This window comes from Eleutherodactylus coqui, chromosome 3 (genome assembly GCF_035609145.1).
Source record: "Eleutherodactylus coqui strain aEleCoq1 chromosome 3, aEleCoq1.hap1, whole genome shotgun sequence".
Taxonomy (NCBI): Eukaryota; Metazoa; Chordata; class Amphibia; order Anura; family Eleutherodactylidae; genus Eleutherodactylus; species Eleutherodactylus coqui.
The window spans coordinates 240159169-240170884 of NC_089839.1; the positions used below are offsets into that span (position 1 = coordinate 240159169).

The window sequence follows — 11716 nt, forward strand, 5'->3', positions numbered from 1 at the left end:
TACCTGTGGAGTGTTTTTCCTCTTGTCTCAGGCACCAGACTGATTGTCTGTTGCCCCCTACAGGCCATTCTCTGTAGCGCACCCCTACTTACACACATATGTGTGTGTGTGTGTGTATATATATATATATATATATATATATATATATATATATATATATATATATATATATAATATATTTGGTGTTGTCATCGTACTGACCCACAGGATAAAGTTATCCTTCCACTTTTGCCACAGTGTAGGCCATATAAACAAGAGCCCCCCCCCCCTCTCCCAAGGGGGGATTGCAGTTTTCTGTCATTTCACCTAGATATTTTATAATAGTTTTTCAGTACATTATATGGTGCATTAAGTGGTACCACTGAAAAACACAACTTGTCCTGCCAAAAAACAAGCCCTCGGACATCTACGTTGATGGGAAAAATAAGAGTTGGGATTTTTTGAAAGTGGAGAAGTAAAAACAAAATTGCAAACAAACAGGAAAAAAAGGCTAAATCATTAAGGGGTTATAGGGACTATCTTGTTAAATCGCCTGTTTAATGACTGAGGCAGAGAACTCACACTTCCCGCATTGTTTGGCAGGTGCACGGCCACGTTTGAGCAGACGTCACAGTATGGAGAACCTGGAGCTTGTGAAGCTAACACCAGATAAGGTAACGGGCCATAACTTCTCACTAGTGGTTTATCTGCTGCCTGCAGACCTGCTTGGTTTACACTGTAGCAGGCAAGCTAACCAAGTGCTATCCGGTGTCGTTCTGGGGGGTCCAATCCATGCAGGACGCTAAGAGCTGATCATTATGTGGATGACAGAACTCACACCGGTTCGGCACTTTACTTCCTTGCACAGTCCCAGGATATTCCTGAGTATCGATCAGTTATGTCTGCATGCATATTCTTTTCCCAGTCATACCACCCGATGGCACCTGAAATGGTTGTGACATCTACATTATGGTGACCATGTGATTTTTCTACCCTGGCGCCCTCGTACGATATTCCTGACCTCTGCCGTTTATAAATTCTTGTGGCTGCTGTAATATAAATAATTAATCACTTTCTATATTGGTCTTCTAATTGTTAACTTCAGGTGCAGAACTGGAACAGCGAGATCCTCGCAAAGCAGAAGTCCCTCGTATCCAAGCCTTCTTCTAAGCTCATGTTTGTTAACAGACTTAAGGGCAAGAAGTTTAAGAACACTGCATCCAAAGTACTGCAGGATACCAGTAACTCTTCGGATGCCAACAGGAAGATGACAAACTCCCAGAGAGTAGGTTTTTGTTTAAATGGCTGTTTTGCAGCTCATAGAAAGTTTTAGTTCCTTTTGCTTGGCTAGTCGTTGTGGGCTTTGTTAGTTACTGTTTTTCCCAAAAAATAAGACCTAGTCTGTATATTAACCTTAGCATGATTTTTCAGGATTTTAGGTGAGCTTGAAATATAAGCCCTAGTTATAGTTAGTAAAAAAGTCAATGGGAATGCATTAGGTGGATCACCTACCTAGCAGGTTCGGTCCAGGTCCTTTCTGCTGCTCTCCAAAGCCCCAGCACGGATCCCAAAGTCCTTGGCCGACCACACAGAATCACTTCTAGCTACGGGATTCCTAAATCCCGCCTCCACAAAGTGATGGCTGTGATTGCTTCTTCGAGTGCTGCATTGAACCAATCACAGCCATCGCTTCGTGGAGTAAGTAAAATAAGGCATCCCCTGAAAATAAGTCCTAGCACATCTTTGGGGGGGGAGAGTAATTTAAGACCCTGTCTTATTTTCAGGAAAACACGGTAGTAGTGGTGCATTTTCTTTTTTTGGATTACATGAATTTTGGGCCTGGTCATAAATCATCTGAGAAGATTGTTCAGGAGATGCGGGAGGGTCTGGAGTACAAGCCAGCACACGGCCAGTCATAGATTTGCTAGTTCTTAGCATTCTGCAGCCTGGCATGTATTGGAATAGAAAACAAACCAAAATGTTTAATCAAAACAAATGATTTTTAGCCCAAAATACATAATATTGAATTAAAAAAAGTTCTCAAGGTGTCTACAGCCTTTATACTATATGGCACATAAGAGAACATCCGCTTTACATGTCGGTGGTATGGAAGGACCATTATAGTTCATGCTAATTGCACGGTGAAGTGACAATGTCATACACTACAATGGATACTTCATTTTATAGTGGAAGTTCTTATGGAGTGTGGCGTTTCATAAACCAGAAAGTCTGATGATAATGCAGCACTTGTTTAGGGAAGACTGAGTAGAGAGAACAGAGTAGCACAAATCAAATTCCTGTTTATATAATGGAAGGAATGTTCTAACATTTGATTTGGGGCTTTGGTCAGGAAGGGTATCATTTCTCCTTAAGGAAAGCACCTAGAAGGTGTGTGAGGCGACACCTAGAAGGTAAGAGAGTACACTTATAAGGCCATGCTCCTCTGGGAAATGTATGCAAATAAGGAAAATGGAACAATAGCTCTGCAGTGCCACCTACTGGAAGGCAGCATTCCTGCAAGTCAATGTTTAGATTTTTTTATACAAGCCTTATAACAATGACTGGGAATTGAAAACCAAGCCAGAATCCATACACAGACAGCTGTTTTGCCCTTCATCAGTGTACAGTGGGTTTCTGACTTGGCAAGTAAGAGGCCTATGATGTGGGTTGGCTTGGCTTTCAATTCCCAGTGATTGTCATAAGACCTGTATAAAGAATCCAATATTGACTCGCAGGAAGGCTGCCTTCCAATAGGTGGCGCTGCAGAGGTATTATTCCATCTTTCTTTTTTGCATATTTCCCAGAGAAGCAGGGATGGCCTTATAAGTGTTCTCACTCACCTTCTAGGTGCTCTCTCTAAGGAGTGACGATACATCTTCCAACCCACACGCTGTCTGTGTATGGATTCAATCATTGTTATAAAGAGTCTAACATTGGCTTGCAAAAATGCTACCATCCAATAGGTGGCGCTGCAGAGGTATTGTTCCTTCTTCCTTATTTGCATTTTGGTCTTACAGATAAGAGATACATATTTATATACATTATACTAACATTTTACTGGCTGAATATATTGCGTAAATGTTTCTATACTATACTAAATCCCAGGAGTATGTAGTGCTTGGTATGGTATGTGTAGGGATCAGATTGACTTCACTGTGACATATTTCTTGCAGCATATGTTTTAATGTTACAAAGCCATATAAAATGGTGTATCAGGTCCCCTTTCTCTAGGATACTATGGCTGCATTCACACACAAGTATAACATAGCTGACACGGCCCGTTCCTGAGACTCAAACTTCAAAGTGTAGTTATTCTGAAACGCCACACCCACGGGGGCGACGGGCTTCCCTGTCCCTGGGTTCATGCTGGCTGTGGTTTGGGCAGTATGAGTTTGATGACAAAATCCCTTTGGACCCTCCCTTTTCTGGCAATCAGTCGATCACTGCTGGTCCGGTTGTTGACACCCCCTGTGACCAGCTGATCTCTCTGGGGGAAGCTACAAGTAGAGGCACGTTGTGCAGGAAAAAAATATTAAAACTAGGCCACTTATGTAACTTTGCAGTTTTCCATTCCTCCTCTCTTGGATCACATAACTAGATGGCAGACTGAAAACAACTGGAGGTCTCGTATATAATAGTGTTTTTTTTGGCAGAATTGCTTTTGGTGAAGCAGCTACAATGATGGGAATTGTGTCCTTTTAGATAGGCTAGACTGCCTGCAGTGCGTTTTGTGCTCTTGTTTTATTGTGTGCTTGAGGTCCCATCTATAGAGGTAAGTAGTCCTCATGATTACAGTCCGAGTATACTATGCTATGGACTGACTGCGGTCTCAGGAATGTTTGAGAACTACTCATTATAATGTTCTAACAGAGCATACATGATAAAAAGACCCGGCGTTGGATTCTTATCAGACTGTGTTTTTGCAGAATCTGGCTCATTACTAATGCAACTTGCGTTGAGCAAAACTTTCGTTGCAGTGTAGATGGCTGGTATTTAAAGATGAGCGAGCGTACTCTCTAAGGCAAACTACTCGAGCGAGTAGTGCCTTATGCGAGTACCCGCCCGCTCGTCTCAAAAAATTCGGGTGCTGGCGGGGGAGACCGGTGAGTTGCAGGAGTGAGCGGGGGGGAGAGAGTGAGAGAGAGCTCTTCCCCCCCCCCCCCTCCCAGCAACCGAATCTTTAGTATGCTCGCTCATCTCTCCTGGTATTCATGGTATTTATACACAGATGTTGTACTAACCGGTCATGTCCCTTATTTCCAGAAATCTGCCATCCCAGACAGTATTGGAGATGAAGGATTCTTTGATCTTTTGAGTCGATTTCAAAGCAACCGAATGGATGATCAGAGGTGCAGCTTACAGGGCAGAAACCCGAGTGTGACAACCGCTTCATCCTCAACGCCTCATAAGTCAATGAGAAAATGTAGGTTTCCTTGTAAGGAGTTGTACTTCAATATCCGTGTAATGTGTATGGACACCTTTCAGACAAATAAGTAGTGCCTAAAGGTGTTTATTTTGATGGGTTTTTCTAAGCCAATGCCAGCAGTAGATGTAAATGGAGAAGTAGCAGCATATAAGGAGGATTGTACTTAACTGCATGAAAATGGCACATGTAATAACACCGTAATGCATCACATTAAACCTGTTTAATGATTGTGAATTATTTCCTCTACAGCCTTATCTGCATCTGCTGTATCCCCTCATACTGATGCGTTTCTGGACCTTATAGCCAGCTCTCAAAGTCGGAGGTTGGATGACCAGAGGGCCAGCTTCAGCAATCTACCTGGACTTAGAATGAACCAACAACACAGGAACTCTGTTCTAGGTCACCTTATGGCCACTGAGAACCGTGAGCCGGATGACGACTTCTTTGACATGCTGATCAAATGTCAGGTGAGATGGAACAAACAGTTAAAGGGAACCTATAGAATATTGGAAATGCAGTTCATTATGTAGGCAACATGTTAAGGAGCAGATTGATATATAGTTTGTTGGAAAAGAGTCAGTATTACCTGCATTTTATTCATTTATCTCTCTGCTCATTGTGAGCTTAGAGGTTCAGTGGACGGTGACATCTCTAATCTGTCACAACTGTGTTTGATGCACAATCAACGTAGCGGTTCGCTGGATAACATAGTAGCACAGCATACTAGCATAGCAGCTCATATGCTATGTGAATATACAGAGCTATTTCATCTCCCTGAGTACTGCATGATGTGTAAATATGATGGTGGATATAAATGATTGCCCTTCCAGCTTGCCTAGCTGACATACACTTAGTTCCTCTACGGACATACTCCAGATCTAGTTCAGTCACCCACTCCTTTATTTTAAAGTGTCTTTGTCCTTTTTTGAGTGCATGTATGTTAATAAAGTATACAATTTATTATTATTTTGTGTTTGGGAGGGTATAACCATAAGCTATTTGCTTGCCTCTGGCAATTTTCTTGGTAACAGTGAGTGGTCCTATCAGTGATTGACAGCTATGCGTATGACTGTGCATATAATAAGAGTTGGCAGTCAGTGATAGGACCGCCCACTGGACCTTTATGAAGTTATACTGAATACCTACTAAACTATATATCAATCTGCTCAGCTCCGCCAACTCTATAGCAAGCAGCCTGCAGTTTGAACAGCGTGTTAGAAGCCACAGAAATTTAATGGGAACCGGTCAGCTTTGTCATCAGATTCATGTTGCCTGAACCTAGAACAGAGATGCCTGTTACCCTGCGAGTGTTTTATTCTGAAACTCTGCAGCGTTCAGAATACATACACCTTGAAGTTTGACCCGAAGCGGAGATCTGAGTCGCAGGATCAGGCCTTGCCGGTTTCTCCCCACCTCTGTAGCGGGAGAGAGCTATCAGTCTGCATACAGCGGGCAAAGAGAGGCTGGTAAGGCCCAATGCTGTGACTCAGAGCTCAGCTTCAAGATATATTTATTCTGAAACGCTGCAGCATTTCAGCATAAGACACGGGCAACAAGCATCCCGTCTCAGGTTAATGCTGCCCATGGATGGGGTAACATGAATCTTATAACAGAACCCCTTTAACACCTATTCCATATGCCCAATATCTTTTCCTCTAATTTCTGCTTGATTGTACAAACTGTGCAGAAATGTACTAAATGTTTTCTTCGTTTTAGGAAGACTTAGGGCCATTTTAAATAGAATGATTATCGTTCAAATTCCCACGATTTAGCAAGAATGTAAACCTGTTTAGTGTAAACGGCCAGCGGCTGAACGACTAACAATGATTTTTTTGCTTATTATTTAGTTAGTAGTTGGATTTTTACGCCAGTACAATCAGACCGTGTAAACAGGCAGTCGTTTATCTATGAACGACTGCCTGTTTACGGTGAATGAAGGAGGCTGGCTGAATAATCTCCAGCCTGCTTTGCTTCTATTCATTGAGCGATCATAACTCCTTTGTGAAAGCACAGCAGTGATGATTACCGGGATAATTGTCGAGTACTTAAATGCCTTACAATTGTCCCGTTTAAAAGGACCCTAAATAATTTTAGTGCAGGACCTGAAAATACGTAGTTATGTTACAATACACCCCTCCTCTCTATTAGGTAGGACAATCCCTTAAAAAAGTACACTCAATCAGCTTTCTAAATGATCCATTTATATACTTTCCAATCATGATAAATCTTTAATGGATAACAATGAAGATGATTTCTCGGCTGTGTCATTGGGGGATACAGCTAAGACCTTCGGTATAGCTCCTGCAAAAAAATTTTTTAAAAAATTGTAGACTCCTCCTACCAGCTATACCCCTCCTGCAGTCATTAGCTGAATGTGTTTTAGCTTAGTGTCCATAAGAGGCAGACCTTCCTGCTGCAGGTCTTCCAGATACTGGGGTTCCTTGGACCTTTAAGGTTCACGGGGTGACTGAATCCCCCTCTACTACCCTACTGAGGAGGAATATCAGGGTTACTGTAGGTTTTCTGCCTCTCAAACACAAGGTGCCATAGAAAAGCACTAACTTTTCTGTCACCTGTCAGCAAAGATCCTTTCTCTCAGGTATCTTGGGCTCCCCCTACCCCACCAAAGGGAAGTGAGAAATGATGAGGGGTCAGGCTGGACAGCTGTGCCACAGCAGGTGGTTCTCCCTCCTTCCTTTTACGGCCTGTCCTGCCTTCGGTTTCCTGTGCCTCTTTCATGTCTTCGGGGCCATCTTAACCATGGCTCCTCTGCTATAAAGATCAGGTAGACCTCCTTGACCTGGGAAAACCCTGCTCTCTAGAAAGCCCTACTCCCCAGAATGGCCAGTGAACATGTCCCAGGGCCATTCACCACCATACCCCTACAGGGCCCTGAACCCAAATGTTCACGTTCCCTATCAGTGGTGGTTGTGGACCCCACGAAAGCCTTCAGGTCCATTATGGAGATGCTGGGCAGGACAGCCATCCAGAACACAAATGAATGGTCTGATGCTGAGGAACCGTTCCTGCCCGTACGTACACGTGGCAGGTCAACAAAAAACTAAGGTCCCTTCCTTACCTCTGCATCTCACTCCAAGCTTCCCTCTAAGGACAGCTCCCGCTCAGAGGGTGAAATATTGGACTCTGACTCTGCCTACCATGGTAGAAACTCTTAGGTATCTGTTCCTGAAGTAAGGAAATCTCAGACAGGTGGTTAGAGACTCTCCATGTCAAGGACCAGGAGTCCTGCCAGTGCAAACTGTCTCCTTTCAGTGTTCTAAACGTTCGCATAAGACACTCCCCGCTTACGTGGAATTTGAGAATGTCATGTCCAAGGAGTGGTCCGTTCCGGATAAGCATTTCCTCAATGTCTTGATGTAATATATACATTTCCTTAGACTGCTTGTCCATGGGTGTTGCGAAATCCTGCGGCGGATCTCCGCCGCCCGGGAGCAGGAGCCGGCAGATGGATCTCGGCAGTGAGCCTACCTGACAAGCTTACCACGGAGAATCACGGCATGCTGCGATTTGCCGCCCGCGAGTGGAGAATCGCTATACTTCTCCACTAGTGGCCAGGGGAGCTGCGCTTTCCTTAGCAAAGCTATGGAAAGCGTGCACTGCGTTCCCCGCGGTGGAATTATTGCCGTGGGGAACGCAATGCTAACGCGCCCGTGGACAGGTAGCCTGAGGAATATCTTAAAAAAAAATATTTCCTCCCCATCAGTGGATCCTCCGGTGGCTCACCTCTTCAAGCGCGTGCCTCTGCCCCTATCATTTTCAAGGAACCAGTACAATAAACGGCTGGAATCCTTTTCCAAATTTCCCTTTTAAGCCACAGGTTCGGACCTCAACCCAGGATGAGGCAAAGATAGGTCGAACAAGGCTTCATCTGCATGGGCAAAACAATTGCACCAAGGCATCCTCTCCGGTGCCCCACTGCAGGAGTTGGGAGAACTTGCCTTTCAGCTCTCTCAGGCAGGCAAGTTCATTTGCAAGGCCTCCCTGGATGCCGCCTTGTTCCTAGCTTGCCCACTGCACTTTTGTCCCCCAAAAAGATGAAGTGGTTTAGCCGATCCTAGATTTTAAGCGTCTGAATTGTTACGTCAAAGTCAGCCATTTCCACATGGAATCCCTCGAGCAGTGATTGCTTCCATGGATGAAGGCGAATGTCTATCTTCATACTTCAATTCATCACTCCCACCAGCGATTTCTTAGTTTTGCAATCCATTCACACCATTACCAACTCATTGCCTTGCCCTTGTTGTGGAGGGGCCCGCTGTCCTGGGTTTTCCCCTTCATTTCTTTGTTTGGTTCTAAGTTTTATTCTAGTTCACATGTTTAGTTTAGCGTTGGGGCTCTTGTTTTCCAACTGCTTACGTACAAATGGATTTGCTCAGTGGCTGCAGGAGGGGTATAGCTGGTAGGAGGAGTCCCCCTCCTTGTGGTAGGAGCTATGCTCAAGGGCTTCGCTCAGTTCTCCAATAAACATCCGAGACAAGGATTTTACGGTGGGTAGCAAAAAAATCCTGTTTTTCATGATCTTTTTCTTTTCAATTGATTATAGGGATCACGGCTAGATGACCAACGCTGCGCTCCCCCTCCTCCACCCAAAAGAGGTCCTACAGTCCCTGATGAAGACTTCTTCAGTCTAATTCTGCGTGCACAGGCCAAGCGCATGGACGAACAGAGGGTGACGTTATCCTCAAACCTAAAGAGACCAAACTCAAGCTAAGGGGAAGCTGTCATACTGTGCCCTTTCCTGCAGTCTGCTAATGATAGAGCTTAAAAAAACTAAATCAGGTGTTTTTCATAGTACTGTAATTTTTGTACTCCTGTGAAATAGAGGTACGTGCTGGATACCAGTCAGATGAGTCCTTGTTAACCCAAAACGTCAAACACGGCCATTGGATGATGAATATGTGGACTGTCACATGGCATGGATTCGCTAGCTTCTCTAATATTAAAGGGGCTTCCTGGAACTGTACATATAGTGCCTCCTATGGCAGAGAGCCCCAGTAGCGTCCAGTCTGTGTGGAACGTTGTATTTGTACGTGTATATATGTGTATTTTTATTTTTTATAAAACTATGCCTTTATAAAAAGGGGTTTGGATGAATGGGGCTAAGGACAATGCTAGGTCATTGGACTTGGTAATCTAGACAATAACATAAAGCACTAAAGGTTATGTAAATATTCTGATCTGGCAGGAACTGGTAGTTTAAAGATTTTTATTTTGCTTGAAACCTGCTGTGCTCAGTAGGCGCCTCGTGTGGTCAACTATGGTACTGACTGTGCACGAAAGCTATAAATCTGCTACAAATCTTTGATTTTATCTGCTGCCACTTATCTGTGGAAACAAACTAATGTCCCAGTTACACAAGATGCCAGTCGCCTAAAGGTCTGAACGAGTGCCGACGTCACCGCTAAGGTCGTTAGTGCTCGTGCAGTGTGTTAAGACAGGCAGACTTCACCGCTTGAGCACAGGCTTCTCTCTCTGCACTTCAACTTCTATGTGAAGCGGGGAGCGTTTACACTCAGCGAGAAGCCTGCGATCCAGCAATAGTCTTTTATGGTGACAAAGTCAATAATAAGTGAATAGTAAACCATGTTTTTTTACATTCATACGGGACGATTATTGCTCAATTTTGTTCGTTTGCTTGGGCAGCCTGTATGAATGAGTCATTCAGTCTTTCACATTTGCTCTAAGTGCATGAGAACGACTGAACGAGCGCGGTTTAAACCGAATGAGCCAACAATTTTTAGGTCTGCATGAAATGAATGAAGATTGAAAGGCGAACGATAATCATTCACTCTAAACGCAAGCAAACTATAATTGTTCACTTCCACTTGTGAACTATTATAGTTCAGTCTAAAAGCCCCCATAATCAGGCCGTCCAGGTACGTTGTGATTGTTTTAAAATCATAAAGGAGTTTCAAAAAGATCTAAAATGCATAGCCGTTTAAAGGGGTCGTACAGGAACTGACAGGCTGACAGGACACGGCCAACGTCTGTGCAGCCTGTGAGAAACTTGTGCTAAAATGTAACTGGGAGGGAATGAATGTAGCTTTTGACCCAATGCGGTAGGGGCCACACGCAGAGCCTGTTCATCCATGTCAGGCTTAATGTTAAGCCCAAGGGCCCATTCACACGGGCGTATTTTCTGTCCATATTTAATTCATGGGGGAAATTTATTAACTAATCTAAACCAGAATTCTGGCATAGAAAAGCCGCTAATTTTTGTCAGCACAACAAATGTGCAACTCTTCTCCCTCTGGTGCTGGCCCCATCACTTTTCTAAAAGGTGGACGAGGCTTGTCGGGAAGGGGTGTGGATGTCTCGGACCAACCGATTTATGTATAATTTATGCCAGAAACACAAGGTGTAAATTTCTGTGAAGGCGCACAGATATGCTTTGTTTTTTTTACGGACAAAATACAGACCAGTTAAATTGATGTAGTCAGAGGTGCGGGGACTTAATTTGCACGTACAGGGAAAAAAAAAAAATCACTGCATGCCCTATTTTGGTCTATATCACAGACCAAAATGGCCTATGAGGGTCTAAAGAAAAAAAAGTTGTATTCTGCTTTACTGCGTGAAATAAAAAAGTGACATCAATTGGGCCTTCATGCAGTTTTTTTTTTACATGCAGGAAATAAAAATGCAAGACTTCAAAACGCACGCAGTGTTTTTTCACATACCAAAACTGCATAGGTCAGTGTTTCCCAACTCCAGTCCTCAGGGACCACCAACAGGTCATGCTTTCAGGATATCCCATAGTAAGAACTCCTGTGGCAATGTGTGAGGCACTGACGATAATTACATCACCTGTGCAATACTGAGGAAATCCTGAACACATGACCTGTTGGCGGTCCCTGAGGACTGGAGTTGGGGAACACTGGCATATGTGAATGAGGCCTTAGCAATGGACCTTATGCTACCAGTCTCCAGTCACATTCCCGGATGGGCTCCTTACAGGCTCCATGGATGGGGGCCACTTTCTTCCTCCCTAATTTCTGTACACCTTTAGTGACGTTCGGCAGCTATGTTTAGGGGGATGTGGGACAAATGGCAGTTTGGCTGGCACCTATTGAAGGTCTTTGCGCACCTTAATTCTCTAGATTGATGGTAGAAGTAGTAAAATTATGTATAAAACGTGGACGTCTCCCTCTTTCTACTGTTTAGTAAAACATCCATTTTATGCGATCTGTCTTGGAGGATTAGTTGTACTTATGTGAATGATGGTACTGTCTGTGTTCTACGTTTTGCTTGTATAATACGATTTTCTTGAAACTTTGGCATGAGAGAAAAAAA

The 11716-nt window shown here is 43.8% G+C and overlaps 1 protein-coding gene across 2 annotated transcripts in view; it reads left to right on the top strand.

Moving 5' to 3' along the window:
- GPSM2 (G protein signaling modulator 2) overlaps positions 1-11090 on the top strand; it is a 53857-nt gene extending 42767 nt beyond the window's left edge. For both annotated transcript variants that reach the window (XM_066597161.1, XM_066597162.1), the window contains 5 exons: positions 583-653; positions 1085-1264; positions 4243-4402; positions 4655-4872; positions 8970-11090. In XM_066597161.1, the coding sequence (XP_066453258.1) occupies positions 583-653; positions 1085-1264; positions 4243-4402; positions 4655-4872; positions 8970-9137 (797 nt within the window). In that variant the 3' untranslated portion in view covers positions 9138-11090. The remainder of the gene's footprint in view (positions 1-582; positions 654-1084; positions 1265-4242; positions 4403-4654; positions 4873-8969) is intronic.
- The last annotated feature ends 626 nt before the right edge of the window (positions 11091-11716 follow it).